Here is a 21,300-nt window from a genome sequence, read left to right as displayed (position 1 = left end):
AAATGCACAATGACGTACTGTTGCAAGTGGAGTCAAACGGCCTGGATTTACATGGTTTTCCCCAATTCAGTGCTTTTGGGACAAAACCTGGCCAAAATCCTATTCTAAAAAAACTCCAAGTTTGACCAATCCAAAAGCAAGAGGCTCATATCTTTATGAATGGACTGTAGTTGCACAAAAGCACACTACTGCACCTGGATCAGTCATTCGATCGTGGTTATATTCGACTGATTCCGGCCACGCTGCGGTACACTGTGCAATGGGGATGGAGTTCAACTCCTGAACACGCCAACAACGCCAACGCACGACTTGCAACACTGAACATTGAAGACGGTCATTTTCCTTGGAGGACAGCTGTCGAACGACATACCTATCAGAATAACTCAGTTTCACTCATAATTCACAATTGCTAAAAGCAGAAGGAGAAAAATTAGGATCCGTAAAAATTAGAAGAATTTCGAATAGAACTTACAATTTCGTGAACAAGGTTCGAGATGGGCTTCGAGCAAATACACATGGTAGTGAATAGGAAATACTAGTAGCCAACAAGCCACAAGGGTTGTTCACAACCAAGGAGTAGTAAAACCGACCAGCCTTCAACAGTTTTGCTTCTACTGTACTACCTGCTTGAAAATACACGTGCTATCCAGCCCAATCAGGGGAAATTAACGCTCACAGGACTATGTGAAAATAGGAGACTCAAATTCCTACACATGATAAATTTTGTTTTGAAGCTGCAAGCAGTGTCTGAGCAAACAGTTGCATGGCGGACAGCCTTTCTCTAAGCTGTCACGCAAAAAAGATCTGTTCATTCGTAAAGTTATAAACTCTTTATAATCGTGAACTAATCAGATCTACAATCTTAAAAACAAATAAAATACCCCGAGAAACACGGGGAATAGTATAGACTCTGGCGCAACACGTGCCCCAAACCAAAGTATGGTAGAAGACTGAAATTACCTGCCTGCAAGTTTGTCATTCGTTCGTACTTGATCACAATGCCTAATCAGTGGAGCTGAAACACAGCACCGGTTGAGGCACAGGCGTACAGTTTGTCATTCGTTCGTACTTGATCACAATGCCTAATCAGTGGAGCTGAAACACAGCATCGGTTGAGGCACATGCGTACCGCCGCGCTGCTAGTATTCACCAGACCCGGAGCGTTCAACTTCGCAGACTGCACTGTTGCATAGTAAGAGGTGAGCACCCGCATGAAATGAAGATATAAAACGATCTGCATCCATCTCCTTTGGAGAGCCGGAAAGAAAGCAAGGAGGAACCAGGTGACCGTGGCCAATGGCTGTTGCTACGCTGCTCCGGTGTTGCTCAAGGGAATTGTCCCATTTGATTGTAGGCCTTCTTTAGCGCACTGGCTGCACCGGTCCACTTGCCCGGTCCCTGGAGACGATACGTGACGGACCAACCGTGCGGCGAGAGCAGTAGCTCCTTCAGAACCTGCAAGGACAACATCACAGCACAGCAGAGCATAGCGGCAGTGTGAATGATACATATGCAGTCTAGGGCTGAAACGATCGTGGATTTTCACCTATCGATTACTCTTTAGCTTAGGGGTTGTTTCTGATCCCTGTTCTTTGAATTGCACCTGGACGTCATGGACGAAACGTACCTAATCTTCTCCATTGCATCACTCCCATTTGGAGGGTTAGATGTTATGTGCCGGTACTGTGATCTCACTTGTCCCTGGTCAATTGTGACGTGATTTGTGTTATCTTTCTCTTCCATGTTCTACAGCATGTGGACCTGATGAACCCTACACCTCGGACACTGATCGTTTGGAAGAGGAATGCAAGAAGTTGAGGGCGGAAGTTGAACGGCTAAAGCGGCGTTGCGGGGAACTAGAGACTGGGCTTTCGAAGGCACAGTTTGGTGTGCACTGGATTGACGAGTCTGACGAGAAGTGTCGCTTCCTCACTGGTCTGCCGAACCGCTCCGTGTTCCATGCTGTCTTAGGTCATGTGCAGGAGAAGGCCGCAAAGCTCACTGCCTGGCGCGGTGATTCCACCAGTGACACCAAGGACAACAAGCCTGGCCCTCGGATGACCAAGGACTTGTCCATTGCCAACCAGTTCTTTGCGACGCTTGTCCGGTTGCGCCATGGTATGTGTGGCGGGTTTGTGGCAGCCCTGATGCAAATGCCTGACTCCACGTTCAGCATGATGTACTCCACGTGGATTCTGTTTCTGTCCCGTGAGCTGTCTCTCCTCTTCCCGAACCCCTTTCCGGATAGAACACAGTGCGCGTTGCATGGCAACGGGTGACGCACAAAAATGTTTGGTGGGCAAGAAGTTCAGCCCAAACTGCAGTGAAAGTAATTTTTCAACCAGGAAGCAACAATGTCTGCTGTCATCCCTGACTCTGCTGCCGCTGAGCAGCCACCACCCTTGCCTCAGCCACTGGCTGTCCTTGCTGAACAACTTTCAAAAGGGTCCGAAGCCAGCGATGCCGATTTTGTTGGGGTTCAGACTTCTCTTGCGACGCTGAAGGTGGCCGAACTGAAGGAAATTGCCAAATTTCTGGATGTTCGGTTGACTGGAGCAACAAAGAAGGCTGACATCGTGGAGCGCTTGGTGTCGATGTCCAAGATTGGTTTGGCTGGTGCTGCTGATGCGTCGTCCTCTGGTGCTTCCGTTGGACTGCAGTATATAACTCAAGACGTTCGGGGCACTTTGTCTTCGTTGCCTCGTTTCAACGAGGTGCAAGACTGGTGCAAGGAGTTTCGTGCTGCTGTGAAGCGGTTCCACTTCATGGATATATTGACGTACTGCTGGTCATTCCTCGCGCGGATGAGCGTCATGAACTGATCCACATCAGTTCAGCTGCACAATGTAGCTGGCTCAGGCGTAGGCGTGGGCGTGCGTGCTTACAAAAATACTCAACAGTTGCGACCAAATTGTCACGATCGCACTGACTGTTTTCCGGATGTCCCTCAGCATCTCACGCAAGCATCGTAAAGGAAGGAAGAAAGAATCATCTAAATTTAGAGGAAATCAGTGGACAAAGAAAGCGGCAGAGACCAGAGCAGCGCCACCTGAAGCTGACGACGTGTTTGAGGAATTAGATGCAGATGCATCGCACAGAAAGCTCGTAGAATTTTGTTTTGAAAGTGACAGCAGTGCGTCTGACTATAGCAGTTCCGGGAGTGATCAAGAGGATGGCGAAAAGGCTGGACAGCGGCGGCTAGTTGACATCTCTTGCCGGAACACCTTGCTTTCGTCGGCCTTGTGCAGCTCTTGTCAGCAGCCCACGCTGAGTGTTGTTGAAGACCAGTTGAAAGGTTTTGTTCCGCGGCATGTCAGTTTGCAGTGTGCCTCATGTGGTGAAACCGTAACGCAGGCGCTGGGTGTAAAGGGAATACAAGGTCGTCATTATGACGTTAACAGGAGAGCTGCGCAGCACTGGCTATGAGATGCATCGGAAAAGGGTACTCCGCAATGACGACGCTATTTGGCATTCTTGGCTTGCCGCGTCCCATGTCCAAGAGCACATACTATGAGCACAGCAGTGTTATGTGCTCCAGTATTGAAGCAGTGGTTCAGCAAAGCATGTTGAAGGCAGCTGAGCAGGCTACTCTTAGTAATCCAGATACAGATCATCCAGACCAAATTGCTGTGACGATTGACGGCACCTGGATGAAACGTGGGTTTTCAAGTCGGTACGGCATGGTGTTTGCTATTTCGTGGGAGACGGGCCAAGTTCTGGATTTCTGTGTTCCGAGCAAACATTGCAGTAGCTGCCAGCGTTGGAGGTCCGACAGGCGTTCTGGCAAAGTCTCCCAGGCGGAATTTGAAGCGTGGAGTGCGGATCATGTGTGCGATGTCAATACTGCTGCTTCATCTCCGGCAATGGAAACTGAAGGTGTAGTGACACTGTTCAATCGCTCAGTCGCTACCAGGAAACTGATGTACACCACATACATTGGTGATGGTGACAGTAAAGGCTTCCAGGCAGTTGTCAATGCCAAGCCATACGGAGACGTAGAGATCACGAAGGAGGAGTGTGTCGGGCATGTGTCGAAGCGCCTGGGCAAGGCATTGCGTGAACTCAAGAAGAAGAAAACACCGCTGATTGATGGAAAGCCGCTTAGTGGTCGAGGGCGCCTGACAGATGATCTATGCGACTCACTGCAAACATATTACAACTTAGCCATCAGGAATGGCGCTCAACTACCTGGCGACCCAATCACTAACATGGCACGACTCGTTTGGGCGTCAATTTGCCACCGGGCTTCTACGGATGCAAAGCCAATTCACCAGTTCTGCCCAACAGATGACGATAGCTTTTGCAAGTGGCAGCAGTGGAAGGCTGGGAAAGCACCACCATATGTTCATCGAAATCCCATACCATCTGCAGTGTTTGAAGCCGTCAAGCCGATATTTCAACGGCTAGCGGACAAGCCACTCTTGGAGCGCTGCCGACGTGGAGCCACCCAAAACCAAAAACGAAGCTCTGAATGGTTTGGTGTGGCAGTATTGCCCAAAGACTAGTTTCTGTGGTGTTGAAACTGTCAAGGCATCTGCTGGACTTGCTGTCATCAAGTTCAACCATGGCTCCAAGATGTTTGAGCGTGTTCTTGAAGGGTCCCGCCACGAAGCATCAAACTACCGTCCGATATCTCTACTGTCCTGTGTTTCCAAACTCTGTGAGCGTGTCTTCTACGACCAATTGTACTGTCATGTCTCGTCACGTTTGAGTTCAGCTCAGTCCGGATTTCGCACAGGCGATTCTACCACCCTCCAGCTGACGCGCCTGGTGCAATTAGTGTGTCGACATCGGGATGCTGGAGATCTAGTCGGGATCTGTTTTTTCGATCTTGCCAAGGCCTTCGATAACGTCTGGCACTGGGGGCTTTTGGCCAAGCTTCGTGGATCATTTACTGTAGACGGCAATCCCCTGCTATGGCTGACATCTTACCTAACTGGGCGAACGCAGTACGTCACGGTACATGGGACGTCCTCAGCCGACACAACAGTACTATCCGGAGTTCCCCAGGGTTCCATCCTCGGCCCCCTTCTTTTTATCTTATACGTCAATGATCTGCCCGCAGCTGCCCCGGGCACATCACTGTTCGCAGACGACACAACGCTCCTACGGGCATCTCCTAACATTACTGGCCTGATGAGTAACCTAGCTAACGGGATTCAAAGAGTAATTTCCTGGATGTCGTCTTGGCGGTTATCGCCCAATCTGTCTAAAACTAAAGCTCTTTCCTTCTCAGCCCGATGTTCCGCCCCTCCTCCATCCCACTTTCCCCCAGCCTATAGACATAGTCTCCAGCCATAAGCATCTTGGCATTTTCATTGACTCTAATCTTTCATGGGAACCCCACATCGATTACATATGTAAACGATCAAGTTCATCTTTAGGAATCCTCTCTTCTCACTGTTACCATCTCCCAATCTCTTGTAAACTCCTCTTTTACTCAGCTTACCTACGCCCCATTTTTGATTATGCAGATAGTGCTTGGGCTGGAATTTCCACAACCCGTGCTGCCAAGCTCGAAATTCACCACAAAAAGTTCTCAAAATCCTCCTCCGAAAACCCCGCATGCTCCCATCTTCCACCCTTTATGCCCTTGCTGACACTACCCCTTTGTCTAAGAGACGTAATTCACATCTTGTCACCCTTATCCATTCTCTCAATCTGTGTCCACCTCACCTCCACTGTTTCAACTGGTTCTCTTCCCGTAGCACGAGAAACTCCCTTTCCCTTCCGAAACCTAAGTCCTCCTTTCTACTTCACTCTCCCTTTTTCACTGCGTACTCTGCTTGGCTGGCACTTCCCCAAGAAGCTAAGGACCTTTCTTCCCTCCGCCTTTTTAAGAGCCTTGTCGCGCCTTGACTTTGATTTTGTTTCTCATTTTGTTGCAATCACTGCTTATCCATGCCGGTTCCTTTTTCTTCTCCTCCCCTTCTCCCTTCCTTGCCGTGGTTGGCTAACACCCTCTCTCTTTGTATTGGCCGGTGTTCTCACTGTGCTATGAGATGCTGTAATAAATAAATAAAGGGGCTGCGCCACGTCCCGCAGCACCTCGACTAGGCTATCATGCATGGATGCTGATCGCCTGTATTTCTCCAAGAGAAAGCACTCCACAGAAGAGAAAGAGGCTAGGAAAAGAAGAAGAAGAGTCAGGAAGGGTCTGGAGGAGGATACAATAGAGGAAAAGGGAGTCACCTATGCTTCTGGTGGCTTTTGAGCAGTTTTCGAGTGGAAAATGTAGTTGAGAACACTTAGTTTAGATAGCAGACTATTCCCAGTGTGTTTTGCCCTATTCCGGCACTTTGGGACACTCTTTGACTGTTGAGACTCAGTTTTAGGTATAGAAAACTATACATTTTTGGAAACTGTGGTGCATTTGTGTCATCATGGACCACAGTTTACGCCGAAAGTTCCTACTGCAATGGATTTTTGTTCCATTGAAATGTACCTTATCTATGCGCGATCGGACATTTGTGACTTGATCGGTGGCTAGGCTGATTGTTTTAGCTTTTGGACCAAGTTGTTTTGGTCCATGATACTTTCAATAGCCAGTAGGTTACTCTTGGATCTTTTTTTGACAGGTTGTTGTCATTTACGTTGTTGTATTTTTGTCCCGAAGTTCGGCTATTTTTTGCCCGTCATCTGGGAAATTTGGTTGACGGTGAAATGATGATCGACAAACACAGCTCATTGGGTAGTGTCCTATCTGAAATCTGTTCGTATAAGGATTCAGTGTTGAAAATTTGAAGTGAATCCATTGATTTGTACCCAAGTTATGCTCGATGAAGCTCGTTTGAGTCTGAAAAAAGGTCGCGAAACCAGTCTGCCACCTTAAGTTAACGATCGATTAATCGATTATAATTGTTAGCAAATAGTGCCAGAATTTTGTGCAAAATTACTCTGTTTCTACAAGCTATGTCTTCATAATACCAAAAAATCTGTATTAGTGAACGGGTAGCTCCGAAACATGGCAGTTTTGAAGTCAATTGAACCTCACAACATGGACCATGCCCCTAGCAACTGCATACTCACATCGGAAACTGATTCAAACTTCACACAAAAAAAACGGGGAGTTTCAGTACTTTTCGGACTCAAAATCCCTAAAGAGGAATCTATAACGCAACAATTAGTTGATGGCTAAAATCACGCGTCCAATAGCACTGAATAATGGCAGGCAATATTCTCGCATGGAAGAGTACTGTATATCACTGCAACCCACAGTGAAGCTAATAGAAATGATGTGCTTTGGTCCTGGCTCTCGTGGTCCTCCAGGACAGATAGTTGCCTTACCAGAGTGGTCCCCTTGACAGGTTTTACGTGTGATGTATGCGCACCACAGGACCAGTATTATTGGATACACGTAGGTCGCGCCTGGCAGGCTGTGCAACCGTTGTGTACATTCATGTTCTGCAGTTTGTTTTATTCATGATCTTCTGTATTCTTCGATTTCACGTCTTTGTTGCAAGTCAGTTCGACACCAAGTAAACACAAGTCCGGTTGTGTTGTCGCATGCTTGTGTTTGCCTTTGGGTAGAAACATAACATTAGCAAACTTGCATCGCAATGTGACTATGATATGTACCTTCCAGTTTCGAGGATTCCACAACCGCGGGACGCAACCAATCTCCTCAGCGAGAGCTTCAACGATGGGAGAGTACAGGGACTCTGTCGTGTGCCTCGGTCTGCGTAGAAACACCTTCCACAACTCATTGAGCCTTGAAGAAATGCGACGCTCCAGCTCTTCAGGCTTGGGTATACCACGTTCGCCGGTAAAGATCTGAATTTCAGCACAACACAACACGCGCAAACTCGTGAGCGCACGACTATAGAAGTGAGAACAGATGCACTGAATCCAATAGAATAGTTTGTACCTTGTAGAGCTTCACACAGCTGGCTCTTCGGCACCAGAGATGGTAAGCCTATGTCAGTACATGGTTTTTTTCTCTCTACAAACTCCACATATCTTCAGACACTGGGGTGAATAGTACCTCTTCACATGCAAGTGGCATGTACAATTCACAGCGTTTAACGTTACACAACTACAAGGATACAGAACAGCAAGCAGGAAGCAGCAGTGCAGAGTAATACGGTCAATGTTGGCAAGGCAGAAAAGACAAGCGGATTCCTACCTGCACCGCCCAACGTGCCTGCAGCTCACTGATGGGCATGAGGGCACCGACAGGCTGGATAAATCCAATGAAGACCATCGTAGGCGAATGCTTCGGGTTGATCATAAACTGTGTGTTTAAAACAGGTTGGAAAATATGCCATGATGATCAGGGTCGGAAAATGGAATTGCACACGATTCTACAACAAAACACAGTAAATAGTTGTTGATAAATGGAAGGGTTTACTACAATGGGTCATTTATTGTATGGGTTCAAACAGGGACATGGACAATGGTTTGGTACATCACGAAAATCGCTACACACGAGTTCGTTGCAAAAGGAGTCAACTGCATACCGTATTTTCCGGAGTATAAGCCGCACCCATAGTGTTTGTCACGGAATACAGACATCTACCCTGTTTATCTACATTAATTTGAGCATCATAGTATAAGCCGTACCGACTTTTTTCGGGTTAATTACAGGTGATTTTAAAAGTGCGCCATATACTCTGGAAAATATGGTATCTGGTTTCCAGTGACTTTCCACGAGGGTGTGCGCAATTGAGGATCTCAACTTATCGCACTTACATGGTGCAGTCTGATATGGTTCTCATCATTCACTGGCGAGATGGCTTTGGATAGGAAAGGGAATCTGATCAGGTAGCCAGTACTGAAGATGATAGCGTCCAGCTGTACCACTGAGCCGTCCTCGAAAACGACGCCATCTTCCAAGACCTCGCGCACATTGTCCTGCATGGCGATGGAGCCGACGCCGATGCGGTGCAACAGGTCCTGGTTGACAGTGGTGTGCGACTGGACTGCACGATACTTGGGCCGCATACCCCAGGCCTTCATGTCACCCTGAGAAAAAAAAGCAACAACAGGTAGAAACGAGGGTTCTGGACTCAAGTCACAGCGTACTGTACTATCGATATACTCGTACAGGTGGAATCCTGATAATTCAAACCCCAAATTGCCGAGGAGAGATTACATGTACTAAGAAAATCAGTGTAAAATCACACAGTCACGCTCTTCCTATTATTATGGTTTTTTCTCCATAGAGGGTGTGGCACACTGTACGCGACTCGTACAATTGCCATGCACAAGTGTGTGATCATACATATACTCTAGAAGTTGAAAGTGTGACGAGTTGAAAGTCGAACGATTTGCAATTTTTCCCCACTTAATAGCAGGCACAAAGATTTTAAAGGGGAAGTTAAACCTAAAATCAAAATTTCACCAGTTGTAGTCTTCGGGGTGCTGAGTCGAATGGTCTTGGTCCGATCAAGCTGAGGCGCTCCCTTCCTACTTTAATCCCAATCGAACTCGCGCACTTCCACCGAAACTGGGTGACTGCGCCCTACTAGATGGGGATTTGTATGCAAAATGTCACTAAAAGCGCCGTTTCGTTCTTATAAAAGCACGGATGACCGCGATTGGCCCATATGTTGTAGTCTTTTGGACGCTGAGTCGACTGGTTTTGGTCCGAAAAGGCTGCAATGCAGCGTTCAGCCCTTATTGATTGGCTTATTCCCAATCGAATATGGTTGAACAAGCGGTCACGTACTCCTGCGTACACCAGTCACCTGGTCACCACGCCAGCAGGCTTCAACTTTCACACCAAGGTTCAACTCAAAGGTTCAAAGGTTCAACTCGAGTGACAGAAACTCGCCCAAACATGCTGTAAGTTGTAGCCTGCACTGGCCCTGCAGGCACGGTGACCAGGTGACTGGTGTACGCAGGAGCACGTGACCCCTTGTTTCTGTTGCTGTTGTCAATTTCATAATACTAAAAGCTTTTCACCCATTTTCATCAGTAGTTACATGGGAATGAGCAAGAACGAAAACGAAGCCAGAATTTATACTGGGGGTAGAGAATCAGCAAGAATATTCTTACGCGCCTCAAGTTCACACTACACTACCATAAAAATGTATGGAGCGGGAAACAGCACATGAGGGGAATGCAGTACCAGAACAAACACGTGATAAAGTTGTCAGTCCGGCATGTGCTGTTTCCCGCATTTTTCCACTGCTCCATACATTCTTATGGTAGTGTAGTGTGAACTTGAGGCGCGTAAGAATATTCTTGCTGATTCTCTACCCCCAGTATAAATTCTGGCTTCGTTTTCGTTCTTGCTCATTCCCATGTAACTACTGATGAAAATGGGTGAAAAGCTTTTAGTATTATGAAATTGACAACCTTGTTGTTGTGTGTATATAAATTTTGTTCGCCTACGTCTCTATTTAAATTAGGCCTAATTTAAATATTTAAAACGGCGACTGGACCACCGACTAATTCAGGACCTGAATTATGTTTTAAAGTGCAAAGGCCGGATCATCCGTAGTCGTGAGAATGCAGACTTTTTACGGAACTGCCTTACGTGCGGCGTTGCGCCCCGCTCGATCAAGAAGCGGGTGCAGAGAGTCAAGGCCAAGAAGCCATGGAGAATCGAACGCACCTTTATCAAGGACGAACTGGAGAGGACAACCGCTGACTTGGAACATTTTCTCCTTGAGTACCGTCGTGTTCTTCACGAAGTCAATCAGAGCCTCAGCGTGCTGGACCGCTTCAGGTTCGCGAAGCTCATCAACCAGACCTCCTCAAGATTACAATGCCGGATCAAAAGTAAGTTGGAAGATGCACTCAGGAGGGAGGTGCGCTATGAGAAGGGCTCAAGCGAATTGAAACACTCCCACCTACTCAACTTGGCCGGAGTTATGCTAACTAATATTGAAAAAGACGTACTGTGCAGGGGCTTGAAGTTTGGAGTCCCCCCTAGTTCCAGAATGGACAAGGAGATTGTGCAGGCAGAATTCGAACTAACAAATGATCAATTGGAGCGCTGCGTACCAGTGAGTGATGCCGTGGAAAGGGCAAAGTTGCATTGCCTTCCGCAAAAAGATTAAAGCTGCAATTTTGAACTGCTATCCTACAGTATCCCCCATTGTAATTTATACAACCAGACCCGCATTCAGGTCTATCGCGAAGGATGTTTCACCAACTCTTGAAAATAGTAATTTTATTTATAAGTATGCGTGTCGCTGTGAGCGGACGTACGTTGGTGAGACATGTCAGCGATTCTCGGAAAGGATCAAGCAGCATATCCCAGACAAGCTGTACAAGAAGCCGCCTGACAAACGTGTGGCAACAAGTGATAACGCCATCACAAAGCATTTGCAAGCGCAACCTGAATGCATCCCGCAGGAACGCAACAGCAGCTTCAGTGTCATCACACCAGCCCGGAACAGCGCGCATCGATTCACACTGGAGGCGCTGTACATTCGCAGTTTGAGGCCAGAGCTGTGTCGACAAAAGAAGCACATCAAGGTGCTACGGCTGTTCAAGCTGCAACCGGACTGACAACTTTATCACGTGTTTGTTCTGGTACTGCATTCACCTCATGTGCTGTTTCCCGCATTTTTCCACTGCTCCATACATTCTTATGGTAGTGTAGTGTGAACTTGAGGCGCGTAAGAATATTCTTGCTGATTCTCTACCCCCAGTATAAATTCTGGCTTCGTTTTCGTTCTTGCTCATTCCCATGTAACTACTGATGAAAATGGGTGAAAAGCTTTCAGTATTATGAAATTGACAACCTTGTTGTTGTGTGTATATAAATTTTGTTCGCCTACGTCTCTATTTATATATATATATATATATATATATATATATATATATAAATAGAGAGGTAGGCGAACAAAATTTATATACACACAACAACAAGGTTGTCAGTTTCATAATACCAAAAGCTTTTCACCCATTTTCATCAGTGGTTACATGGGAATGAGCAAGAACGAAAACGAAGCCAGAATTTATACTGGGGGTAGAGAATCAGCAAGAATATTCTTACGCGCCTCAAGTTCACACTACACTACCATAAGAATGTATGGAGCAGTGGAAAAATGCGGGAAACAACACATGAGGGGAATGCAGTACCAGAACAAACACGTGATAAAGAAAAAAAACACGTGATATGAAAAAATCACTTGTGTGGCAACAAGTGATAGCGCCATCACAAAGCATTTGCAGGCGCAGCCTGAATGCATCCCACAGGAACGCAACAGCAGCTTCAGTGTGATCACACCAGCCCGAAACAGCGCGCACCGATTCACACTGGAGGCGCTGTACATTCGCAGTTTGAGGCCAGAACTGTGTCGACAAAAGAAGCACATCAAGGTGCTACGGCTGTTCAAGCTGCAACCGGACTGACAACTTTATCACGTGTTTGTTCTGGTACTGCATTCCCCTCATGTGTTGTTTCCCGCATTTTTCCACTGCTCCATACATTCTTATGGTAGTGTAGTGTGAACTTGAGGCGCGTAAGAATATTCTTGCTGATTCTCTACCCCCAGTATAAATTCTGGCTTCGTTTTCGTTCTTGCTCATTCCCATGTAACCACTGATGAAAATGGGTGAAAAGCTTTTGGTATTATGAAACTGACAACCTTGTTGTTGTGTGTATATATATATATATATATATATAGAACAATAGAAGTATTTCTTGCGTCGGCAAAAAGTGCTCAATGTCCTAAGACAGAGCGGGGTTATACACTCAGACACAAAGGATCTCCAAGTTTCTCAGTGTTGCTACTCTGAGTTTCGTGCAAAAGCACTCTTCAGGCAACTTACTCTTCTCTCACATCAGTATCCCTTTACATACCAGAAAAGACGAAAAGAAGCACCCTAGGTGGGAATCACAGGTGGAGAAAAGAAGCACGCTAGCCAGTCTAGGTGGGAATCACAGGTGAAGATAAATGTGGCAAGTGTGGTAGTGTGAGCAATCGCGCAGGCCGGGTGGTGTGCATAAAGTGAAGTAGGATGCATGCACATTAGATAGCAGGAGTTCTGTATATGTGTAACAGATAGCAAGCGCAGTCTACAGTTCAGGTCACCTCCGATAGGAGGTACTTGGTGCTGTGGCGACATTTTGTGACCAGGCTGCATCTGGTGTTGAGGAGCGATGCCTTGTCACTCTTCATTATGGCGATCTTCTCCGATAGGCATAGGTTGCACCGCTTCGAGGTTCTTTTGTAGGCGCTGGATCTCTGCCTGATTCTCCACGAGATGTTGACGTCTTCACCTGCCTCCTTCAATGCCCATGCATGCTTTGACAATTCTGTGCTGTTTCTGTGTGGGGCATTCCGGAACGATGACGTGTGGTTGTTGAACCGGAGTTTGAACGGGGTTTCGGAGATGCCGATATACTTCTTCCGGCTGAGATTGGAGTCCACTGTAGCTTCGTACACTATCTCGCTGGCGTTGCAGTCCCCGTTGAGTGGGCAGTTTCCTTTGATACGGCAGTTACATCTCTTTTCTTCTGGCTGTCTGAGGACTTTCGCGTTGTGGCCCTTTATTATTGAGGCTAAGTTAGGCGAACAGCTGTAGCTGACTTTGATCGTGTTTTTGTTAAATATTTTTCTGAGGGCAGATCCTTCTGGGAAATGGCGCTTGACAAGTCTCAGGAATGTCGCGCCAACATCAGTCTTCACGGATTGGCTGTACGGTGGGTTAAACCAAATGATGGTCCTCTTCCGATTCTTTTTCCTCCTGGCTTGTCCTTCTGTGTTCGCCGGTTCCTCGTTATAGACGAGTGCGTAGTTGAAGCCACTTTTTCAAAGTCAGCTACAGCTGTTCGCCTAACTTAGCCTCAATAATAAAGGGCCACAACGCGAAAGTCCTCAGACAGCCAGAAGAAAAGAGATGTAACTGCCGTATCAAAGGAAACTGCCCACTCAACGGGGACTGCAACGCCAGCGAGATAGTGTACGAAGCTACAGTGGACTCCAATCTCAGCCGGAAGAAGTATATCGGCATCTCCGAAACCCCGTTCAAACTCCGGTTCAACAACCACACGTCATCGTTCCGGAATGCCCCACACAGAAACAGCACAGAATTGTCAAAGCATGCATGGGCATTGAAGGAGGCAGGTGAAGACGTCAACATCTCGTGGAGAATCAGGCAGAGATCCAGCGCCTACAAAAGAACCTCGAAGCGGTGCAACCTATGCCTATCGGAGAAGATCGCCATAATGAAGAGTGACAAGGCATCGCTCCTCAACACCAGATGCAGCCTGGTCACAAAATGTCGCCACAGCACCAAGTACCTCCTATCGGAGGTGACCTGAACTGTAGACTGCGCTTGCTATCTGTTACACATATACAGAACTCCTGCTATCTAATGTGCATGCATCCTACTTCACTTTATGCACACCACCCGGCCTGCGCGATTGCTCACACTACCACACTTGCCACATTTATCTTCACCTGTGATTCCCACCTAGACTGGCTAGCGTGCTTCTTTTCTCCACCTGTGATTCCCACCTAGGGTGCTTCTTTTCGTCTTTTCTGGTATGTAAAGGGATACTGATGTGAGAGAAGAGTAAGTTGCCTGAAGAGTGCTTTTGCACGAAACTCAGAGTAGCAACACTGAGAAACTTGGAGATCCTTTGTGTCTGAGTGTATATATATATATATATACATGCTGTCCGCAGATTGAGTATATATAATATATATATATATATTATATATATAAAATGCTAAACTTTGTGCCCCACTAGACATTCAACTCGAACAACGGGAGGAAAAAGGCTAACTACGACGTGACTACACATTGCATAGAGACAACATTGGAGATTTAGACATTGCTCAAATCTGCAGGACTTAGATTTTTTTAGAGAACGCTCCCGTGAAAAACAGCTTGCCCCACCAAGTTCAGACAGCCAGGACACGACTGCGGCAACACGTACCTGGGACTTTGTGATTTTGTACTCCACGACGTCGGAGAAGAGCCAGGTGAAAAAGGAAGTGTGGGTGAAGGCCTCGGGTAGGCACATTTGGATCAGACGGTTAAGAGTCCACGTGTGGTCCAACGCCATGCCGTCGACAAACTTCGGCAGCACCCATAGCCCAGTGCGCGTTGAGAGATACAACTGTCAAGTACATAGAAACATAAAAAATATAATAAAATGCCATGCTTTAAATAATATTTTACCGGTAATATTAAGCATGGCATTTTATTATACATCTCGTCTCTTAAAAGAGACGAGATGAGAGTGGTACGAAAACTAGTTCGAAGTGATTTTCCTGTTGATAAAATCATCCAGTTACACTGTATACCCGAGTCCACTGTTACAGTGTACACCCCAGGTCGTTATTCACAAGGTTGACTGAAAGAACACATGGGTAGGAGGTATGAGTAACTGTCCACTACTGTAACAAGTTAATAAGCAGTCAGCAAGTGCGATAGCTAAGCACAAAACTGACGGACTACTGAGCCACAACTCGTACCCACGTGTCCTTTGAAGGCTTTCTTATCTTTACATATAATGTTGGCTCAGTATCCGAGTTCGACTGTAGTTCAGAAACATAACATGGCGTGTCTGCACGGTGTCACAGAGTAGAATACAGACAGGCCGGTCCCACAGTAGGACACAGGATGTCAAGCTAAAGAACATACCTTTTCCGTAACTCGAGACAGCTCCACAGCAATGTCAGCACCGCTGTTCCCAACACCGACAACCAGGACACGTTTGTTGTGATAGTTGAAGCCTTTTCCGCACGACGTCGGATCCTTGTAGGAATGACTGTGGATGACATGGCCCTTGAACTTCTCCTGACCAGGGAAATCGGGCCAGAGAGGCTGATGATGGTGACCATTACACACCATCACGGCATCATACTCCTCAGTGATGTGCTGGCTGGGATCAGGGACCGGTGACTCGCAGTCTGAACGAACCTGCAACAAATCGCAACACGATTACAGAGGATGATGACTGTTGTCGTTGTCATCGCATCGACAAGAGGTTTTTTGTCTTTTATTATTGCTATTAATGTAGCTCTGAGATACTGATTAGAGCAGGACAACTGGTCTCTACTCTAAGACTCATGTTCGTGACAATGACTCAAAGCTGCAACAAGGTAAACATCACGGAAAGAGCCACAGCACTAGAAGCACCAAAGAGTCATCCCCGTAGCTCACTTCTACTCTGCACATCCACACACAAATAGAAACACACACCTTCACGGACATCACATGGCACTGCACCACTGCCACAGCCCACAGCTCTCACACACGCGCTCATCAGGTCACCACGCCACGCTGCAGAAAGCAAACTAGGCACTGTATATAAACGACGCACCATCATCTTACCTTAGCATTCTTCTCGTCTGGCTTTCCCACTTCATCGGGATCGGTTTCGCGCGACACAACCCTCCAGCGGTCCTGGCTAATCAGCTGCACATCCACCACCTTGGTGTGGAATCGGACCTTACTGACCACGTCAAAGTGTTCCGCATAGTTGTTAAAGTACCTGCAAGTCGCACACACATATACACACACATGCACACACGCACGTGCGGTAGGCGCGCACGCGTACACACACACGCACGTGCGGGAGGCGCGCGCGCGCACACACACACACACGCACACCTTGACCTTGACAAACAGCTACCGTTAAACGGCTAAGCTGCCCTCATGAGGAGGGGAACAAAGGGGTAGCATCACGGCGTCGCGGCAGAACATCCGGCCTCATGCCGCTGCAGATCCTGCTGTCTGCGACATCTCTCGCCGCACGCACAGCAGAACTTGAACTCAAGACGCTCCCTCGCTGTTGGTCGCTTGCCACGCTCGCAATTGTGCCATTTAAATGCAGCAGATCGAAAGCACCGGTTACATGACGGGCAGTGGAATGGGCAACAATGTTGGCACACCCACCTACCCCCCCCCACCACACACACAGTCATACACAGGAGAATACATCTGCAGCTTATACCCGGTCTGGTTGATAGCCTGACACTCATGTACTCTACATGTACCAGAAAAGAAATGGAACGTTGAAATCATTATCCGCCATACTTACTTGACAAGCTCTGAGTGATGCGGAAAGGTAGCTGTTTCATCTGGCATCGGATAGTCGGAGAAAGCATTCATCTGTTTAGTCGTGTTGATCACCGTAGAACGATAGACACTCGAGTGTGCCTCCTCCTCGCGGAATACCCAGTTGCCGCCGATCGCTGCGGTCTGCTCAAATATAACCACATCGAGTCCTGCGATCAACAAAAGCAATCAGCACGAGAGATCGCGAACAATTACAAGGAATGTGCTAGAAATGCGTTTCCAGTTTCCCACCCGGTCAATAGACCCCTTGCACAATACCGGTCACGCGACTTGAGACGCGGGCAACCTCTTTGCTTTCCATTTATACTATTTTAGTATCAGCTGTTGCGCATGGTGAAACACTGTCGGTTTGCATTCTGAGATGGAGCAGACAGTTTCCGGTGGTCTGCCACCGGTGGCTGCAGAGCCCGTGAACGAACTGCCAAGTGAGGAAAGATCTGTGAAGGACCTGAGATTTTTCTGTGGAAGGAAGGTGTGTATCTGTCTGGAAAAAAGAGTTGTTGGAACGGTAGGTTTTTCGCATCCATACGATATTTCGGACTACTGTAGTTAGAATTTTTTTCATGGCTCTAGTAGACTCTCTACCTCTCCTCTGTCGATGAACAGGGCGTTTTTCTATAAGCATAAACCTGATGTTCCTAGAACTAAGAAGGGTATCACTTCCTCGAGTGTACTGTCATCAGGCCCTACATTTCCTGCGTCCGGGTGGACGAGTGACGGATCCTTGATTCCCATAGTGACAGCCACTACCATGCTTGTTCATCTCGTATGCATTGGGAAATCCGTGGGCAGCCGCAAGAGAACGAGTAGGGCTAGTGAAAAAGCCCGTGGATCGTGCCCATGAGTTTTACTTTTGGTGGCTGTGTGCACGATGGGACAGTCTGTCGCGTAGATTCAGATGTGTGTTGTCAAGCCCAAGTGCTTTGCGTCTCAGCGCAAAAATGTGGTGTACGGCAAGCAGTTGCAGTGGACTGATGACAGCAGCCATAGTGGACAGCACAGTGCATGGCACAACGGTCAACGCACACCGGAGTACTTCTGTCGTGTTTGCTGCTTGTAAAGGCTGTGCACTGTGCAGCTGGTGGCGATAATGGGCTTTGCTCATATGTTCTAGCTTTGCTAATGGTCCGGAGGCATGTACGACTGAGACTTGGCGTCGAGACCATGTAAGCGTTATCTCCAAGCGCCAAAGCTCGGGATCACGGCAGCGGAGCACTGAGGCGCAACGCATCATGTCAATGGAGGTGGGGAAGTCCAAACTGACAAGATGCAAGGCACTCACCAAGCAGTGCGCACTTTGAAATCTGATGACCTTGACGGATTTCCGGAGCATATTACCACCTGGATGCCCTATGAAGCCACTTCTGTCAGCTTCCAGCTTCATCCAGTTGAAGAAGACATCATAATATTATGGTAATGCACCTAAAGGCAGTTTACTCCGCCAGCAGTTGTCCAAGAAATACTCCTTGCCACCACGTCCTGCTTTCCAGTGCATGACTGACGGCCAACAAGCCAAGGGCCAATGGGCACAAGCTGTCTTGTCGATAGCCTGCCCGGGGTAGCCATGGATATCAGTAAAGACAAGAGTACAGTGCTGCTCAATGAAATCCAGTCGCGTCACTCAAGTTTATAGCACGGGGCGTTGCGCAGCCCTAGAACCCTGGGCTGCGAAATGACGCAAGGCGCAAACTTGGGTGACGAGACTGGAGCAGCACTGTACATAAACCAGACTGTGCAACTCCGCTTGGTTTGGCCCAGAGCGCACTTTCTCGTCGGCTTCAACTTTTCTGGAGATCATCATTACGATTCATTAGCCATACTGCTTTGCGTGTGCATTGCACGACATGCGCCATGCGTTCTGAAAAGTAGATTCTGACGTCAACTTTACAAAATGTCAAAGTATTCCACCATGGACCAGACCAGCTGCAGAGTTGCACCCTCCGGTTTATGTACAGTCTTGCAGTCTTGGCAAAGGGCCATTCTACTCTAAAACAGTAAAAGCTGCATTGAGGCACCGAAATACGTTACCTGCTTGCATCGCTTCCTTGGCAGCTGTTATTCCTGCACTGCCCGCGCCAATCACAGCCACTCGTTTCACCTTGCCCTTCGCTACATAGCGTATGTCCGGCGGGCTGAAGAACTTCCGAATCGGTTCAGACAGGAGGCTGAAAGCTTGATAAATTGCCAGGAATGGTAGCAACACCAGCATGATGATCTCCGGGTTCTTACTCGCCAGTGCAGCCACTAGTAAAGGAAACGCAGCCGACGCGGTCAGAAGCCCGATAAGCGAAACATTCGGAAAGAGAAAATAGCAGACCGCCGCGGACTGCGGCAGCAAAACAGGAATGACAACCAGCCACCGGCTCATGATTTGTCGGCTGCCACTGGTCTTATCAAATCCAGGCGAACAGCTAGTGAATTTATTCACCCAGCCACAGAAGTCCCTGCATCAACACGGCTCACCACTTCACAGGAAGCTGCGCAGCCTGCAGATCATAGGGAGTGTACAAGGAAATAATAATTATTTTGGTTCCGAATAATATATGAAGTTCCAACACGAGGGACTACGAAATTGAAATGCACTAAGTCTGTCTCGGTTTCTCTCTCTTGCCTTGGTCCTAGAATCTACGATGTCTATACTACTTGTAATGGAGGTTGTGCCCCAAGCTGCAAGCTGCGCAAGGCTAGCTACATGCTCAAGGAGGATGATTTTGAAAGCAAAAAGAAAGATTACGCGATCACTGTTCACAGCAGGGAGCTGGAGTAGTACAAAAATTATTGTACTACTCCCTGGTTCACATGCACAGTACATGCATGACCTCGGCTTGAGCGAGGGAGTTTCCCTCTTCTGGCGTGCAAACAGCATTTTTTTTAATTTTTAGTAAAATCAGGGAGTCGTAAAATAATTATTAATTTTTACGACTCTCTGGTAAAAATGATGGCTTTTATTTTGCCAACTATTATGAAAGGTTTTTTTAGTTACTATGTCCTTACAATTACCATGATTTATACTGGCAAGCCAAGGACTTAGGTCCTAAGTCCTTGTGAAGGTGTCTGCCTTCTCTGGGGCCGACTGTCGAATTTGCTTGTTGTCGTGTTTACTTGTTATGAAGACCATCACTTTGAGTCTCAGAGTCGGCAGCCCCTGCCGTGATCGTGAGTGATTGCACTACGCCTTGGCTTGTACGTCACGTTGTGCGCTTGTGAACTGACTTATTCAGTCGCCGCTGTCCATGAGATGGCTATGGAAGCTTACACGGGCCTCGTTGCCAATAGTGGCAAGAATACCCTGCGCAGGCACACGGCACTGCCAAAGCTATCTTGGCACTGGAGGGAAGATCGGAGCGACGCTACACCCGAGCCTGCAAGCGCAACATAATCTACCTCCCCTGCAGGTGACAGGCGATGGCAAAGAACTCAGTGACGAGTTCCTAGCAGCAGCCATTACACGCAGCCCGCTTGAGAGAGCTAAACTGCTGCGTGATGTTTGTAACTTTCCACTGGCAGAATGGATGAAAGTAGCGATTTGCAAGAAGATTTTGTATTCTCTTTGTGAAGATGCACAGTCACCAGTTGACTGGAAAGTGTTGGGAGCGGTTGTCAAGCAGAATGGATCCATTGAGTTGCTATCTAAGAGGAATTCACGAGCACCACTGAAATATCTGGAGCATGTTCTGCAGGGCCTCGCTAATCAAAGCGACCAGAGCGGCATTGGCTCTGAAGACGTACTGAACATCCTGCGGCTTGTTCGTTATATCCATCAGCTGTCGGCGTGCGCAGTGAACGGCTTGTACCGAGCCCGCGAAGTGCTTGTACGAGAACTACAGTGGCTGGCGGTGGATGTAGCGACGAAGCCTCAACTGGAGCTGATCCATGCGCTGGGACTGAAAGTACCCCCACAATCTGCCATAAGCATGGCTTTAGTTATTAAATGCTATGATAACCTTGCCATCCTCCTCGGCTCCTATGGTGTGCCAGAAAACGAACGGCAACAACAGCTCATTGCCAGGGTTGCTCGCGCCACCATTAAGCTGAACATCTATCACAGAGCGTTTCTGAGCAGTTTCGCGGAATACCTCCTTTGCTTAGTGCATTCAGGTAAGGTGCAAGGCGTCGTGGACGCCCAGTACTTTCTCTATTTGTTCAGCTACATGCGATATCCAGTTACGGAGCTGTTCGACATGGTGGAGCGGGAGGTGCAGAGACCAGACAGCAGCTTTGAGCACACGGACAACGTGCACCAATACATCGTCTTCAACTGGGCGTACGTAGGCCAAGGCCTGGAACCACCTGCACTAACGA

The 21,300-nt window shown here is 47.7% G+C and overlaps 1 protein-coding gene across 1 annotated transcript; it reads right to left on the bottom strand.

Annotated features, from left to right (window-relative positions):
* Window positions 1–383: 383 nt before the first annotated feature.
* On the bottom strand, window positions 384–19,718 carry LOC135817681 (flavin-containing monooxygenase 5-like). The gene is made up of 9 exons (XM_065330914.1): window positions 19,027–19,718; window positions 16,961–17,147; window positions 16,252–16,411; window positions 15,559–15,837; window positions 14,849–15,031; window positions 8,692–8,964; window positions 8,126–8,233; window positions 7,579–7,773; window positions 384–1,455 (listed from the first exon to the last, which is right to left on the bottom strand). Exons 1-9 carry the CDS (start codon window positions 19,364–19,366, stop codon window positions 1,327–1,329), a joined length of 1,854 nt encoding a protein of 617 aa, XP_065186986.1. The 5' UTR covers window positions 19,367–19,718; the 3' UTR covers window positions 384–1,326.
* Between the last annotated feature and the right edge of the window lie 1,582 nt (window positions 19,719–21,300).

Source organism: Sycon ciliatum, chromosome 1 (assembly GCF_964019385.1).
Source record: "Sycon ciliatum chromosome 1, ocSycCili1.1, whole genome shotgun sequence".
NCBI lineage: Eukaryota > Metazoa > Porifera > Calcarea > Leucosolenida > Sycettidae > Sycon > Sycon ciliatum.
Note: the sequence above shows the minus strand (reverse complement) of the source record. Positions and strands in the feature narration are given on the sequence as shown.

Coding starts and splice junctions, on each gene's coding strand:
- LOC135817681 (XM_065330914.1), bottom strand. CDS start 19,366: ATGAGCCGGTGGCTGGTTGTCATTCCTGTTTTGCTGCCGCAGTCCGCG. Junction 16,412..16,960: donor CATCACTCAGAGCTTGTCAA/GTAAGTATGGCG, acceptor TGCGACTTGCAG/GTACTTTAACAACTATGCGG. Junction 8,234..8,691: donor ACCATATCAGACTGCACCAT/GTAAGTGCGATA, acceptor TTAAACACACAG/TTTATGATCAACCCGAAGCA.